General features: G+C 42.8%; 1 protein-coding gene across 5 annotated transcripts in view; it reads right to left on the bottom strand.

Annotated features, from left to right (window-relative positions):
* The window catches only part of COP1 (COP1 E3 ubiquitin ligase), a 135,594-nt gene that overhangs the window by 30,370 nt on the left and 91,698 nt on the right, over positions 1-13,526 (bottom strand). For all 5 annotated transcript variants that reach the window (XM_079314191.1, XM_079314192.1, XM_079314188.1 and 2 more), the window contains exons 16-18: positions 10,812-10,929; positions 7,189-7,313; positions 5,948-6,108 (exon numbers count right to left, since the gene is read on the bottom strand). In XM_079314191.1, the coding sequence (XP_079170317.1) occupies positions 5,948-6,108; positions 7,189-7,313; positions 10,812-10,929 (404 nt within the window). The remainder of the gene's footprint in view (positions 1-5,947; positions 6,109-7,188; positions 7,314-10,811; positions 10,930-13,526) is intronic.

The raw sequence follows: 13,526 nt of genomic DNA, 5'->3' as shown, positions 1-13,526 counted from the left end.
CAAGTATTTTTAATTAATTCTCCTTAGCCAAAGGAAAAAAATAGAGTCCAAAACAGAGCATTTGAAGAGATATGGATATGAAAGGATATGAGAATGTTCAGCACAAACGATCATACATACCTTGTGATATCTTTTATCTGCAAGTAGAAATTATTCTGCATTAAGAATTTAGCTTTCAAGCAGCACATAAACCAATACATACCGTGTGTGTTGGTACACGTAACTAATACGCCAAAATCTGGGGCGGGGAGGAATTCAAGCATTTGTGACACATCTTCTGATGTTCTGGGTTTTATTTGTTTTTAAATTTTAGATTTTCAAATGAGTAAGGGAGCAGTAGACATGAGAAAGGTAGAATGGAAGAGAAATCAAATACATTTACTGTCTAAGGAAAGAGCAAAATAGAAGTCAAAGAAAACTCTGTGTTTAAAGCATTATCAATGGCCAGAGAGCATGTCAAGAGGAGTGGGAAGCCATCACACAGACAGCTGTGAGCCTTGCAGCATGCAGGCAATAGGGATTAGACAGCTTTCCAAGGAGGGAGAGAGACCTTTGAAGATTTTCAAAGGTGAGGGAGAAAAAGCCAGTAGAATGAACCTGATGAAAGCCATGTCTTGCTTTTTTAAGAAGCTGATCCTTCCCAGCCTTCCATAAACTGCTGTGCATTTCAAGAACAAGAATGAAGACCTCTGTATTTCCAGCATGAAGCAGTGGTGTGGGACTGCGCTGGAAGATAACCTGCAAGGATACTAACTTGGGAGATGCTGCACACAAATGCTACAGTCCAGTCCTGGTTTAGGGAAAAAAAGGAGTCAGAAAACAGCAGATGCCCCTTCAGAAAATACCACAACTGGAGCTACTCATGCTGTGACCTGTGGCACAACTGGTGTCAGAGGCAAGGAACAGCTGGGATCTGATTGCTCCAGGTAGGCACTTATCTCCTAAGCTTTTGGTTTCTACCCAGGTGTTTTCTGACACCTGAAAAGGTAAGTTGAGGATGCTGTGAAAATAAAACACGACTGAGTTGAAGCTAGAAATCAAAATTCTCGCCAATTTTGAGATTTTCAAATTCCAGCAGCAAAGAGAGACAATGAAAAATCAAGTGCTACTTGCTGTCCCCCAAAATCCCATTGGAATTTGTACTTCAAGCTACAAGAGGTATAGTTACAGCTGATACAAATCACTTAAGAATGACACTGAATTAGCATTCAGTTACTTGGGAATGACAAAGGAGGTTTCATTTTTAATGTTCATAAGTCACCCAAATTAATTAGCACTTTAAAGTGGCAATGAATCACTTCCTGAAATAATTTGCACTGGCTAAATTAATTCCTGTGAAGGGAGCCAATTTGTTGATTGTAAATTATAAGAGGCCCTGACTAGCTCCTGTGTACACTGTGTGCCATTTATAAGACTACTAGGAAACAAAGGATGGCTACTTTTCATCAGTGAACAAGACTGCAGCCCTATTAAGTGACTAACTTACAGTGCTACAATTACAGGTTTCTATTTAAAGAATCCAAGCCAGACATCGTTAAGAAACAATGCTGAATGTTCAGAAGAAAGGAGAGAAACAGAAGAAAAGCCTGTTTTATGAAAAGGTGCACCAAAAACCTATTTGAAGGAAATATTTCATCCTCTTAGATTAACAAAGAGAAGTTCAGACATGCAGGGCTTATTATGAATACACTTGCATCACAAGGCAATGCCCAAAGCCAACTCAAAGCCTGGAGCTCCAGGGCTACCTTCTCTTACCCATAGCTAGATGACTTTTTTGAGATCCCCATAAGTTTAAATTACTTTTGAGGAGTGATTGATGTGAGAAAACCCATACATGGATTTCTACTCAAATGGAGGAGATGCTTTCCTACCACTAACAGACTTTCTCTCAAGAAACCTCTTGCACCCAATCCAATACACCCTATGACCCACCCAGTTCTCTGGTTAAAGACTGCACCACTCTTTAATGGATTTTCTTTCTTTACTCCTCCAAAAGAATGGAATGTACATAATGCTTTACCTAAGCTAATTTGCATGGCTTTCTCTTGTTCTTATCTGCATCTCCTCACTGGTATCAAAGTCTTGACATTTCTGCTTGTGAAACCCTTCTCTGGTAACCTGCTTATCAGCAGTAATGAATACTTGTGCAAACAGGTACAAAATTAAATGGCTTCTTTACAGTGATTATGATAGATTGAACCATGCTTAATCTACATAATCAAATTGCTTCTGTGTTCAGCTCTAATACCTTTTTGCTGTCTTGGGAGCAGGTTCAGCCTTGGTTTCTCTTTCAACAGCTTCTTTCTGAGAAACACTAACCATGCCTGGGAAAAGGGCTACTTTAGGTGCAATCATTTAACGCAGCATATTTGAGGCACATAAACTCTGCAAGAGGGCAGAGCAGGTCCAAACAATAGGTGCACCCTTTGGGGAAGCAGAAGACATCCTGTAAGGGAAAGCAAAGCACAAACCAATCTCCTCCAGCTATGACCCACATACCCAGACATAATTGCAGCAACCCTACCAAGATAGATGACATCTCTACTCACCTAAATTCCCACAGCTAATACCACTACTATAATTTCCTTTCCCTATGCAAGTGCATCCCTGGATTCAAGAGCATCCCCTTTTCATATGCTATTAAAATAGAAGACTGCTGTTTTCAATCTCACAACCAGGTTCTTGATTCAAAGCAAGCTGGTTAAAAGAGGGCATGGGTATATTATAAAATCCTTGACTTGGGAAATTAAAGGATTTACTCCGGGAAATGTTCTGAAAAGCATCTCCATGTCTAATTCAGGTTTACCAAACCACTTAGGCCAAGAGAATCCTGAACCTTTCCCTTCTTTCAAATATTGATCAGCTCTTAGCATAAAACAAGAAGTGAGAAATGGTTTTCCCCACAAACAATAATTAGGTGCTATTTTAAAAATATCCAACAGCCTATTTGCCTTTGTCCAAAATGCAGCACTGCAAGAATCAGAAGATTGCTTCATAGTCAGCCTGCTGGGAGGCTTTTTGTTTGCCTTTTTCCAAAGAGTCTAACAGAACAAGTAACCTACAAGCTAGTGCTTATTTGTAAACCTTTTCATAAATTGAAAAGTGAGTAAACCTGGTGCAAAATGCTAATAAGCACTTAGAATAATTTCTTCTTTATGGCTATGATATAGGTCAAAAGGTGCTGCCGGACCTTTGAGTTGGAAAGGTGAAAAAAAGAAAACAGGTCTCTGCACCCTTGTAAGTAAAGAAAAAGCAATGCAGAAGGGAAAAAAATAAAAAGATAGGCCCTGGCAAGGGCCACTAGCACAGCTTGACTTAGGCTCAGGAAAAAGTAAAAGCTTGAATTACATAAAAATAGATTTAAGAAAGAATCAATGACATTTAATCTGAAAGTTTCAGTTAAGTTTTAATTAGGATCTGAGATTTTGCACTTAAGTGCATGAAGTGAAGGAGTACATGTACTCATGCTTCCCAAGATAACTGACAGATCCGAAACTTACTCATTTCATCTCAAAAGGTTAATTAAAGAACAATCCTTGACAGCAACACTGTATGGAAACCGAGAGTCTGCTCCACTGGGGGGCCCTGGGGAAAGGCTGTGCTGGCATCTCCCACCCCTCAGCAACAAACTGTTGACCAGCGACCACAGCATGAAGATGAGCTGTGAACCAGACCAGCAAGAACCAGTGTGCCCACAGCAGCATAAAACTTGCCTACTGTGCTGCCCATGGATCTGGGGCAGCCTTTCCAGCCCACGCTGGGCTTGGCATGGCTGCTGGCCTTGAGCTGCTTCCACACACACAGTTGTGCAGCAGAGCAGGTGAGATCAGAGCCAGCGGTGAGAGGTACGTGTGGCAATTCTTATAATTGGGAAACAAAGGCAGAGTGACTTAACCAGGATCAAAATTGTAATTAAGCTGGAAATAGGCTGTGGGTTCCCTCTGCAGATGCTGACAGCACTTTGATGTACAGGCTTTCTTTCTCTGGTTCAGCCCAGGATCAGAAAAATAAATGTCAGCTTTTAGGGAAGCCTGTATATGGTGAAGCTCATTAAAAAAAAAAAAAAAAAAAAAAAAGTCATGGCAAATTGAAGAAACATTATCAAAGTAAAGAATAGGAGAGTTTCATCATTTGAGTAAGACTTTGTGGATCTAACTGAACTTTGGCTGTGCAGTAATTAAATTTCCTAAGAGGATGAGCAAAGTCTCAATTAGGTCAAAGAGAATTGCTGCACCAGTGGAAGAGAAGAGGAATGTGCAGCTGGATCAGTGAAAAGATATGGTGCAAGGAAACACTGAGGCCTCTTGGCAGAAACAAACAAGGCAGCTTGCTTGGCATGTACCACAGACAGAGGTAAAAACAGCATGCAGGCAGCTTTTTGCTGCTCTCTTTAAAAGCTAGAGCCAGGTACTGGGGCTGCCACAGGAGAAACAGGCTCATTTAGAAGCAGCCCAAGGAAAAGCAGACAAACACTATAGAGAGAAAAAAAAAAAAAACCAAAAAAACCAACCAGAACAGCAATGGATTCTGAAGGCTGCTTAATGGAGTGAAGCCTGAACATTATTTGGTGTGATCTTGACGGGCCTGATTTAACTATTACATTTTTATATAGTATTTTTCATCCTGATTATGAAGAATTGCTTGATAGCCCTTGGTGACTGCTTAGAAATGGCTCAGCTACTTAAACAGAAGGTCTATCAGAGCACATTTATCAGAGAAAAGACTGCTAAGAACTGGATGGGAACAGATATAACCCCAGGGGTGAGTCACTGCCTGTAGAAGAGACACCAGAAAAGCAGTGGGCAAGACAATACAAACATCGAAGTGAAGGCAGCTCAAGGAAGGGCATTTCTGGACACACAGGTTCCCACAGCATGTTTTTATCCAGCAGAAAGACAAATTACCGAACTTACAGCAGCCAATCTTCACTTGAGACGTGTATACCAAGCTCTCCTAAAACCCAGCCAGAAAGATGCTGGTGATCCTACACAACTGACTCTCATGACCCCTGCTCAAACCACTGCAGCCCCCTTCTTTACTTTTAAACACAAAGGGCAGATCCAGTTGTGGGTTTATTTTGGTTTTGAATCAGAAGCATCCATCTGAAGTGAATTTATGTCAGGGACAACTTAATAATCATGATTATTGGGGTAATGTCTACACATGCAGAAAGCAGATCAGTAGACACTGCCTTTGTGAATACGACACCTCAGGACAGCAATGATGCAATACTTCACCCCACCTACTTGGAAGACTGCATTTAAGATTAACTCCTTTTTGCCCCCTCCCAACAGGCCTCTTCACATATCTGATCTGCAAACCTTGTACATACAAGAGTTACTTGCTCCATATTTTTAATGCAAGCATTTCAAGAGCACCCCCAATTCAAAAGCAGCATTTTGTTCTCCAGAGCAGCCCCATTCTCAAAGGCCACACTCAAAAGCTGCATCAGGTCTGCCTGCCACATTAGTATGCACACTAGGGATGTGAATTCAGTGCCACTGGAACAGTCACTGACATGACTGGAGCCCGCACTCACCTCCTTTACATACCTACTCATCTAAACATGAAGGCTGTGTTCCAGCGAGCAAACCCAGATAGACACAGGAACATTGAGACAAGGCTTCACAATGTATATCTGCAGTCACTGTCATTAAAGCAACAAAAGCCCCACTAATGAACCCACAAAAACCATCAAGTGCCAGAAATACAGTGCTTCTTTTGGGATTTCAGATACTATACAGAGGAATTCAAATACCCAGGTGGAAGAGTTAAGATCACAGCAGTCTCTTCTCACCCAGCATTTCAGTTACCCTGCAAATCATCAGGGTTCTCACAATGACCTGCAAGTACCCTTGATTGTTCCATGAACAGGAAAACACTCTCAGCAAGGCTATTCTGTGAGAAAGCAGGAGCCATTCATTCTGCACCCAAGCAGAAAGCTTACCCCATCTGGAAGTGCCCTCCAGCACACCGCGCTCACAAACTCATTTGTGTCATCCTCTTTCCGGTCCTTGTCCAGGACACTTTTGACTGTATCAAACTTGAACGTCAGCAGTGTCTTTGAGAGGCCCTTATAGTATAAGTAAAGGGAATTATTTTCACTTCCTAGAAATAAAAAAATATAAGTATACAAGTTGTTAGGATCTGGTAAGACAAACAGAATTAAAGGTTCATAGCTCTTTCATTGCTTAAGACAAGTCCAGACATTTCCTTGTAGTTATCATCATGCACATGGTGCCCTGGCAGCTGGAAGTGCTCCACAGCAAACCTCCATCACACTTAATAATAGGACATGGTTTATTACAAGACAACTGCAGTGTGCAGCACACCCGTAAAATGTACAGGATTCCAAGAACCATCCACAACTTCCTCAGGGAAAAGCATTTTGGGCACAGCATTTGCACGACGATATTGCCACTACATCCAGCCTGCTAAGAGCCACAGCTCAAAGGCAGGTTAGCACTATAAAAGTGTTGCCTGCCATAATCAAGACTGGTCTGTGGAGGCTTAAAGCAAGAGAGACTAGACTTTATTTAGAAGTCCATCCCAATTTCTGCCTTGCAAGCTGCACAGTGATCAGAGAACACACAAGCTAAGGTCCTCCCTTCAGTGCTGGCACAGCCGTCCTGCTCATCCTACAGCTATCAGCCTGTCACTGCCTTCCCAGCAAGAGCTGTGGATTTACAGAACTTTGACAGTCTGTCTTAAGCAGTGAAAGGACAGAACAGCCACAGGGGTGACTAATGATTCAGTTTTCTAAGGAGCCATTTCCGATGTGGGCACTATTTACTTCACCACGCAGAATGCCATACTAAGTGACAAGTACTGGATCCTCATGTGGCCCAGGTTACTGGTGATGCATGAGGATTGTGCCAATTGTTAATCTTGAAAGATATAAATTATATCAACAGCAATGACATTAGTAGCTGACTTTGATGACAGCAAGCCTGAATCATCATGCACAATCAACTCATATGCGATGGAAGAAAACCACCTATAGACCCCTTTTTAGGTCAGGGCTGCCAATGCCATCCCCTGGGAAGGGAAGGAGTGTGGAAGTTCAGACAAATTTTCTATTAAAAAGCCCATGCAGCTGAACAGTACAGGTGGTGGTGTGCTTTGCAACTGGTGAGGCCCCAGCTCTGAGGAATCCTGTCAGCATGTCAGGATGGCTGCTCTACTCACCACAGGCAATGTAGTCTCCGTTGGACGCAAGCCCTACGAAGTTCTTCTCATTGATGTGACCCTTGAAGGAGCGCAAGCAGTGAGGCTTGCCTACATTCCACAGCTTCAGCTGACTGTCTGTTGACCTGAAAACAATACTTAAATTTACCCTGCTGCCATATGGCAGGAATTCCTCCCTGCACCTCAACACTCCAACAACAATGTAAATGTATGAAGCCCTAGTGCACAACAGATTTATCCCACTTTCAATCATATGCAGCTCAGCTTGAGCTCAGAAAGATATCACCTTATTTTAAAAGCTTGTCAAAACACAAGTTTGAATAAAAACTTCCCTGATGTATTAGCCTTCCTTTTTCCTGCCAATTGCAGAGCCCTCCACTGAACTGCATGGCCTTTGGGCTGTCCCTGCCTCCTCCAGATCCTCACAGATCCAAGACAAACTTATTTGTATTTTAAATCTTTACAGCATGAATAAAATCGGTTCCCTTCTCCATGCCAGCTGCAACTCTCATTCATGTCCTTCCAAGGTTTGGGCAGGCAGCAGTCTCCTCACTCTCCAGGTGCCCTGAAACATGTTCTCCTCCTCCTGACCAATACCAAGAAGCAGCACAGAAAAATATATGGGGGCTCAGAGTTGCTGTTAAAATTAAATCTTTTTCGCATGCGTAATCAATGGATACAGAACTCAAGCTTCTACTTTTTTCTCCGTATCTGGAAAAGCTAAATATTACTATTCAAAATATGTTGGCATTAAATCACAATCATTGTTTTCCACGGTTCCTCCAAATGCAAATGTACCTGCCTTCAAAATGTTTTTCTATTTACTGTGAGAAAACATTTTACCTTTGCGGGTTACTAATCTCCTCTGCCTGGCAGACCTCAAATAGGAAGATCCCACATTTCCAGGAGATATAGGATTAATTTCTTCCCCCAAAGCTGAAGAGACATGACCATAAACTCTCACTTCACAAGCATTATTTCCTAGCAATCACAGATGACATGACTCTGGTATTCTGGCACTCACTGAGATACATGATAGGGGAACAAATGGTGCTACAGTGGAACTGAAGCCCCATGAAGCCATTTTAAAGAAAGGGATAGTGCTGTTCTGATCCCTAAATTTTAAGGGAATTGGGAGCAGGACCTGTCAGCCTCCTGGATGGAAGGGAAGAGAAGCAGACCATGCTCCCCCACACAGGACAGCTCACCAACCTTGCTGCTCCCTGAATATTTAGAGCTGAAAGAAAAAACTGAAACTCAAAAACACAGCATCCATCAAATATTACCAATGACATAAGACATTAGTCCCGCACCAATGCTACATTTACCTAAAATATAGGACAGAAGAGGAGAGATGCACTTTGTGCTATCCTGCAAAAAAGCTTATCTCAGTCCTCAATGACAGCTGGATTTACAAAGGACTGATAAGGGAGCTGCAGCAAGATTTGTTGGTCAGGGTTATTAGTTAGTATGATGTCAGATCAGAAGGTATGAATTTTATCTCTAACACCTTGACTTAAACAGGAGTGCATTCCTAACCCCAGGTTGAAATGGGAGACCCAAAACAGAGAATTCAGCTTCTCTGCCCAGTGTTTGTTCCACATCTGTGTCTGCCCTACACTGCTGCTCATTCTCCCTTCCCTAGTCCTTACTCTAGGAGAAACAGCTCAGAGAAGGCAAAAAGGCGTATACTCCTGATTTTTTGGCCCACAAGTACAGGCAGGTGCTTTCTGTGCTATTAGGACAGGTGTATTTTTAAAATGCTGCTTTTCAAAGCTTTCGAGTTTCCTGGAAACTAAACTTTCCTGCAGCCAGAAAAAAACCAGTAAAATGCTAATCCCTGGTCCACAAGCTGTGGCAGATTCCTATGGCAGCTGCTACTCTTAGCTCGCCATCAAGAAGACCTCAGATATATAGGTACTTAACCTCTATATTTTACTGGCATATCTACTAGGTGTCTTCATTAAAACAAAAACACTTAAGTCTATTACTAATGGAAAGTAATGGAAAATTACTAATGGAAAATTTGAATTCCCATCAGGCTCTAGCCATGTTTACACAGCTTAGCATGAGCATGCCATGAAAGAAGAAAGCTCTCCCCCTAGAACTGCAAGGAGAGACAAAGGTCATTGATCCTGGTGGTGTTATACTGCTCTTCTGGTTTCATATGCTCTCCAAAAAAGCATCGTGTATGTGCTGCTCTGTTAAATTTGTCTGTATGTAAATCAGCACTATAATCAATGTGTTGTGCTAAATACCAGGCAGTTCTGAACACTGAGGTCAAAACCTACCTCTACAAGGCAAAGAAAATCAATGCAATCCATAAAACAGCTTTAGCTAGAAATATAGAGAATCTGAATATACATATAATTTTTTCTTAAATCCGTGCTCGATTTTTGAGAATCACTACTGCTGTTGCCTCTACTCAGTTTGCAAAAGGAAAGGCAGGAAAAATAATCTGCTCTGACATTTCTTCCTGTTCACACACAAGAAGGTAGGTGGACCCTTCAGTTGGTCCCCTCACCCTGCTGCTGCCTGTCCAAGTATGACAACTCTAACAGCTCTATCGACAACTCCTCTCAGAACTTTGGGAGATGCTTTCTCAGAATGCTGGCACAAGCAGAACAGGGCCATTGTGTCCTAAAATATCCCATAAATGATGCTTCACTTGATTATGGCTGTAAAACATTCCCAGCCTCCTCCTGTTTCTATTAAATACTTTCTGTAACAGAGATCTGGTTCAATGCATTAAATTTAATCTTCTCTATGTTCCAGATATGAATTTGCAGCCTTATAGAGTTATAATGTTAATAGAAGTAAGAAGAAAGAAGCTGATTAAATATAAGCAGTACCAGAAGCCACTAGGGAATCCTTCATCATGCAGCTCAGCTCCGTGTAACTTCCTTGCAGCCTGAAAATACCTTGAAATGCTCTGTTTCAATGTGTAAAAACATGGGACAGAACCAAGCTGGATAATCACTGGCTCAGCACAAGGCAGCAGGCATACTTCCTGGGACTAGATCTAACCCTGTGATCCATCTCTACTGCCCTCAGGTGTTAGACACAATGTTAAGATCAAAGATTTCCCTGCAGCCCCTCACCTTCCCCCTTAGGTAAGAGGGGTTCACCTCTGGTTTAATAAAGAGTCTTGTAGCCAGTCATTGCCAATTTTGACTAGGTGACCTGACACATTCATTCCCATGTGATTCAAAAGTCATCTTTAGAAAAGAGGCAGGCACACCTGGCTTTGGGGCAGACATATCTGGCCATATAACTGAACAGAAGCTGGAGAACCTTTCCCTATCATAGGGCTCTGGTCAGGAGCATCCTCAGTGCACACAGTCAAAGTCCACCTGCAGCTTCCCAAAGTCAGCACTTGGGCACAGGAGCCACATCTAATTGTCTTCATGCTCCTCGTAAGCATTTTAGCTCCATAAGACAGAACAGACAAGTGACACCAGGAATGAATTTCTATTTTTGACTTAGAGAAAAGCAGTGACCTGCTTCCCAAAAGCACAGTAGACCATGAGAGCAGCCACACACAGAACTTGCTCAACAGCCCTGAAGAGCACTGAGAAGAGAGGGCTACACAGTTTTTAGCCTACATAAAAGGCAACACTTACGCAGAGACGATTTCTTCCCCACTCACAAATTTTGCATAGGAGACTGCCTTGCGATGGCCTTTGAATACCATGATGGGCTGCTTAGTGTTGCGAAGGTCATAGTAGTGAACACAGTGATCTGGAGACAAGCAAGAAAAGGGGCAAAAAATTTAATCAGCTGGGAAGGATGCATGGAATCTGTAATAATCGCAACAGAAATCCTGCCTGCAGTGTCCACATTTCACTTCAAGCCCTATCTAGGATAAACAGTCTGTACTAGAGCAAAAGAGTCTTTATCAGGCTTCCTAAAACAGCCCCAAAACTCATTCTATAAGGATTCATGCTCCCTTTCAGAGGGTCAGGAAGGGAAAAAGGTGTATTTGCATGTGTGTCCTCCCGCAAACCCCATGTATCTGTAAACCCCAAGTTCAAGTCAGCACCTAAAAGGACTCTTGCCTCTTCTGCCTGCCTTCTCAGCTCCCTGCCCAGCCACTCCAATTGTCACTTCTGGTTCCCAGCCTCCTTATTTTCCTTTCTTAAGCTGTCTCCTCTTGGAAAATTGTTGAGGAACCCAATGGTAAAAACTCAGTCTGCTACTTACAATGGATTGTGGAAAAACAGGATTAAATTTGTCAAACTTGCTTCTGGATAGATAACCTTCCTACCTTTGATTTTGCTTCTCTCTTCTGACTTTATTACCAATCAAGAAAGAATTAGCATTTCTGCTAATGAGGGAACAGACTAAATTCCAGTTCACTTTAAGATTTAATTCACAGATGTGCCCCAGTGACACAACCATATAAAAGGGATCACAGCAGAATTAGCGATATGTTTGCTTTTCTAAACAACTAAATGTCAATTCTCAAGAAACTAGAAAAACAAGAAGAGAAAAACCTCATGAGTCCCAAGCCCCAGACACTCTCCCAGCTCAGCAAGGTTAATAACCTTCTTCCTTCCCCAACTTTCAGCCTTTAATGTTGAATTTCATTTAACCACCTGTGCTGGTTTTGCATGGAATTCACCTAGGAAGAGGGTGCGCATACACATACACACACACACACAGAGGCTTTCCTCTATGAGAACTTCCTCCGTGAGTTGATGGGACCAACTGGAAGCTGATTTAATAACAGTCTGGAAAACCAATTAGAGAAGCTACTTCACCTCCATGAATCACATTGGTAAAGGCAAGAAAATGTCAGGAAAGTTCTCTGTAGCTGCGTGTTAAGCAGGTAACACTGGTTTGACCCAGCAGGCAGGGGTGGGCTCAGGAGCCACCAGGCCCCCGTTCTCAACCAGGGGAAGGAGAAGCCTTTGCTAAGATCCCATTTCCCCCTCCAGCATGGCCACAGCTCGGCTGGGGCTCTGCTGCCATCTCAGAGCAGCCTTGGGGAGACAAAGCCCCCCAGCTGCCCACGCAGCCTGGGGAATGCAGCTGGGCTCTGCTCCAGCTGAGTCCCCCCACGCATTTGCCTCCTGGGCTCTGCAGGTTCATCCAGCCTCCCCCAGCACAGCTCCAGCATGGCTTGGCCCACCTCCCTGTACCTCCTGTGTGAAATTTTAACCCTTCTAGTATTCAGATGGGACTTGCAGACCTCCTATCCTCCCTTGAATGGGAGGAATAAAACACAAAGTATTCTGAAGTCAGTGAAGTAGGAGCCAAGTTTCCAGATGGGAGGAGATTGAGGAGATGATGTGGAAAGTTGGCCACAAAAATCTTTTTGTAAGCTATGGGGTAGACTGTACTGCACTGAAGATTCCTATAAATTGTGGAGAAAACATGGGGAGGTTGACGTGTTTGAGAAAAGGATTCTTTGCCCTAAGGGAAAGAGGAATCTCTGTTCTAGAGAATGAGGCATGAACAGAGAAATTTGAGGAAAAAAGAGATGAAGAGAACTTTTGCTTTTGAACAGCTTACCCTTAAAAGTAATACCCCATGAGTTTGACAAGACCCACAAACATAGCTTTGGGAAGGCTGTGAAGATGGGAGGAGACTAAACCAAGACACTACCCCTTGCTGTTCTGGAAGCACAAGAAGAGAAGGCCAGCGAAGGCCACACGCATGGAAACCAAGCTGAACGTCTCTCTCTCTCATAGAGCAACCTGCGATACCCAGACATCAGCTGAAATCTGCTCTGACCATTCTCCCACTGAAATAACATTTCAGTGGTGGAAGCTTATCACAAAGATTACATAGAAATGAACTTAAATGGCAATAGCTACATCTATTTTTGTATTTGCACAGCATTTCAAAGGTGGGTCTTGTCTTCTATAAACTGAGAGACCCACTGTCTCAATCTCATGTGATTTGAGATAACCAGGTTTACACCAATCAAGATACTGCAATCCCATCAAACCAACAAGGGGAGCTCCACCTCCAGATTAAGGAGCTAATTGGTGGCCATGGCAGAACAGGGTGGGGACTGTGTCAGAAACACCTTCAATAAAATAAGGTGGGTAGGCATGTCACCTTCCCCTCTCACTGCTTCCAGCACTTTACTCTCTGCAGATGACCAGCTCAGAGGTCTCTCTGGATAAGCAAGGATTTCTGGCTCTCTTCCTCCTCAAGGTGTAAAAACAGATGCTTCAAGCAGCCACACCAAATTTTCTCTACCACTTACACTTGCCAAATTACTCTTATTTTGAAACACAGCAGCCATTGCACCCCTTACTATCTGCACTGAAGCTGCTATGCCCTAAGCACTTTTCCAAACAGCTCCTGTGTCTTTCAACCTCTGA

This window comes from Erithacus rubecula (genome assembly GCF_903797595.1).
Source record: "Erithacus rubecula genome assembly, chromosome: 10".
NCBI lineage: Eukaryota > Metazoa > Chordata > Aves > Passeriformes > Muscicapidae > Erithacus > Erithacus rubecula.
The sequence above is the reverse complement of the archived record's forward strand: the minus strand, read 5'-3'. Positions and strand labels throughout refer to the sequence as shown.